The 3,433-nt window shown below is 41.0% G+C and overlaps 1 protein-coding gene across 1 annotated transcript; it reads left to right on the top strand.

Moving 5' to 3' along the window:
• Positions 1–1,795: 1,795 nt before the first annotated feature.
• Positions 1,796–3,296, top strand: Pmar_PMAR012293 (ADP ribosylation factor 1, putative; the record flags this gene model as incomplete). The annotated part of the gene is made up of 4 exons (XM_002778422.1): positions 1,796–1,996; positions 2,100–2,177; positions 2,285–2,432; positions 3,127–3,296. 4 exons carry the CDS (start codon positions 1,796–1,798, stop codon positions 3,294–3,296), a joined length of 597 nt encoding a protein of 198 aa, XP_002778468.1.
• Between the last annotated feature and the right edge of the window lie 137 nt (positions 3,297–3,433).

The raw sequence follows: 3,433 nt of genomic DNA, 5'->3' as shown, positions 1-3,433 counted from the left end.
TGTGATAAAAGTACCTTTCGAGACTATGATAGCGACAAGTGTCACTATCATTATCCCGGAATAGAAAACGCACATCAGCAGGCTACCCTACTTTGAGTGAATCGGGTATAATATTAATTTTCTTGGTATCTTATCAAAGCCATGGGTAAAATATTAACTCGAAAGGTAAAACGTCAACCAGATGGGTAAAAAATAAATACTGATACATACTGTAGGCTAAAGCATACGACAATTTAGATATATTTATTTTCAACTGACATCACTTCCGATTTTGATCACCTGACAATCTCCTCTCGTTAGAAGAGACTCGCTATCTGCGCACTCCGTAGCTCCGTGAGGGCATGCATAATAACATTTATGCGAGTAACTACTGCCGTGGCGGGCGCGAAAACACATCGTAGTGTCGAATACGAACTTGTGCGCTTTATGAAGTGAAATTGTAACATCGAGTGAATAGCGTAAGCGTTAAGGAGTGTGGTTCGGATTCAGTAGGTCGTAGGTTCAAATCATTGAGTGTGAATTTTATGTCAACATGCTAGGTTTTGTATATCTATTTCACAGACCTGAGTTTGCACACGATGAGTTTGACTACATCAGTTGCAGCGCATATGGTGTATGAGAATAATAGTGCATTACGATTAAGGAAGTTGATGTGGACGATGACAGCATCGACGATGCTAACGTATCAAAGGTCTATAATCCCTTAGACTTAGGTGACATTCAGTTCCTTAGATCAATCTGATTCTGATGGATCCTTGATCTCACTCGGGGAGCTTTCAACGGTGAAGTCTCTCAAGTGTGCGACACTAAGAACTGTCTTCCACCAGCCGGGCTAGAACCGCTTGACTGGCAACATGTGGAGTATTTCAGAGTCAACCCGACAGTGCCTCTGATGCTCAAATTGGCTACTGTACGATTTCATACTGTCTATCGGAATCGAATCTATCTGGCTAGAGAATTTGGATTGTTCACCAAAGCTTTTACTAATCGAAGTCGTCCTTTTCACAGAGAAAATATTCGCTTGTGGTTGGATACTTAGACTGGGGTTTCTCTTACCTTTTCCCCTTGTGATGATAGTCATCACAGGGAACACAGAATCATTTCGCGAGTTCGAATGTGATAGTGTCAAACAAAGTGGAAGGAAATTACAGTTCCTGCGGGTTGTGTTCAAGGGTGTTGCTAGCTGTAAAATTTTACGCCTTTTGCGTTTTTGTGGGAGGCTTCGAGTAATAGAAGCGTCTATAGTCTTAGACTGTAATTATGCTTTTGCAGTAAGAGTAGTTACTCCATGAGCCGTACGAAGGGGAACACCATATCTTCGGGGGCGTACACTTTACAACTCCTTGGTTGTGTTCATTTGTTTGACTGGTTGATGAACCTTTCACGTGTGACTCGTTGATTAATCTACCACGTCAGTTTTCGGGCATAATCCTGTTTCCACGAAAAAAACACAGTGGGTGGAAAACACGAATTCTTTCACAAAAACAACACTGGAGTTTCGCAACCTGTTTTACGTGAAGTGGCGTAATACTGTTGTAAAAAACGCGATATTCGCGGTGATACGCAGTAGTCGTGAAATATATTTTTCACTAGTGTTTTTCATATCACTTGGGTGAAACTCCAATGTATTCTTTCCGTAAAATATAGGATTAATGTAATTTTCTTCCAAATTTTCATGTCTTCAAAATAAAAAAAATTCAAATCGTATTTATCAGTGCGCTTATAATTTTCAGTCTTCATATCACTAGGGTGGTGAGAGTCTAATGCTGAGGCACAGTTGTTTTTTCCTTCATATATGGGAGCTCTCTTCTCCAGTATATGGCAGAGGCTCGCTGGCAGTAGTGGTCAGGAGAAATCCAAAATAGTCATAGTCGGCCTCAGCAACGCTGGAAAGACCACTATTCTGTATCAGCTGAACTTAGGGCAGGTCGTCGTTACTCAGCCCACCATAGGCTCTAATGTGGAAGAGGTTACGCATAAAAATGTTAAATTTCAGGTAGTACTCATGAGTGTCACATAGAAGAAGTGTGATTATATGCTAGGGAAATGATATATAGATAACAACAATCATTCGAGCTGCTTTGTTTCGCATTTCTCAGGTTTGGGATCTAGGTGGGCAGGATAGCCTCCGGCCTAGTTGGTCGGCGTACTTCCAAAATACAGACGGACTCATATTTGTAATAACGATCAGGGTTGGTCGATTATGTGAATCGGATAGCCTCCTTCCAGAGCAGTATGGGGAAATTTTGGGAAATTCTTGAATATTTTTACTTGATACTTTCAGGTTGTGGATAGCAATGATGTTCGCAACTTAGTGCTCGCTAAAATGGAGCTCTTCAATGCACTGCTGTCAGAGGATCTGCACGGAGCTAGTTTACTTGTATTCGCCAATAAATCGGATATACAGGGAGCGAAGACTGCTGAGGAAATATGTAGTGTCTTTACGGGTATTGGGTTAACGAGGAACTTACAGAAACCCATCCAGAAATAACGTCCCTCAGGGTTTGAGAATAATGGGGAAAATGATGTTTATAATGTGATGACATTTACATGGGAAACTGATTGAAGAATGTTGAAAATTCAGAACGAGTTTCCCCTCGGAACATTATAGGTTTATGGATGATTTCCCGAGGAATAATGATGGTCGTAATGGCGGACTGTGTGGGCTGTCGCTTAGAATTATATTCACTTGCAGTAGAGCAGTGAAATCCCTAAAGTGAACTCTTATTCCGAATCTATGCAGGTGTATGAGATTTCTATATGGTGCCTTTATGATTGACGCTATGCATATGGTTAAGTCGCCAGCACTAGATTTTCGGTTCTTTGTATGATGCTGAAATATTCAGGTCACTACAATCTGAACTTCCACATATAGGAATACTGGCACTGATTATACAGTGTGTGTCAATTTGATATGATGCAAATGTGTGTTATTCTCTGAGATTAATAAGAATCGATCTGAAACTATATCGCATAAACAATGTAAACATTGCTATGAACATGTGATGTGATAAAAGTAACCTTTCGAGACTATGATAGCGACAAGTTGTTCACTATCATTAATCCCGGAATAGGAAACACACATTTGTATATTTCTTTCTGAGTAGAGCCAGCGTTATCATTCAGGTAAAGATCTAGACCTAACCTCAATACGTGGGCACTCCTGGCACATACAGGCATGTTGTGCTATAACAGGGGAAGGCTTGGCAGAAGGCATGGATTGGCTGGCAAATGAGATAATACAGCAGAGGGAACGGAAGGCTAGCACGGAGAATGGCCCTGGCAGGAGGGGTTGATGTGTGTCACAATAATTGTCTCCTCTGCTACTGTTTGTGTAAAAATTTGACAGTTTCCGCACAATGGCTGTCCTTGGCGTTGGATATCTACTATTCCGTATATGTGGTTAAAATTGCATGTGTTGGTGTCGATAGGG

Source organism: Perkinsus marinus, assembly GCF_000006405.1.
Source record: "Perkinsus marinus ATCC 50983 genomic scaffold scf_1104296949574, whole genome shotgun sequence".
In the NCBI taxonomy this organism is placed as follows: domain Eukaryota; phylum Perkinsozoa; order Perkinsida; family Perkinsidae; genus Perkinsus; species Perkinsus marinus.
Note: the sequence above shows the minus strand (reverse complement) of the source record. Positions and strands in the feature narration are given on the sequence as shown.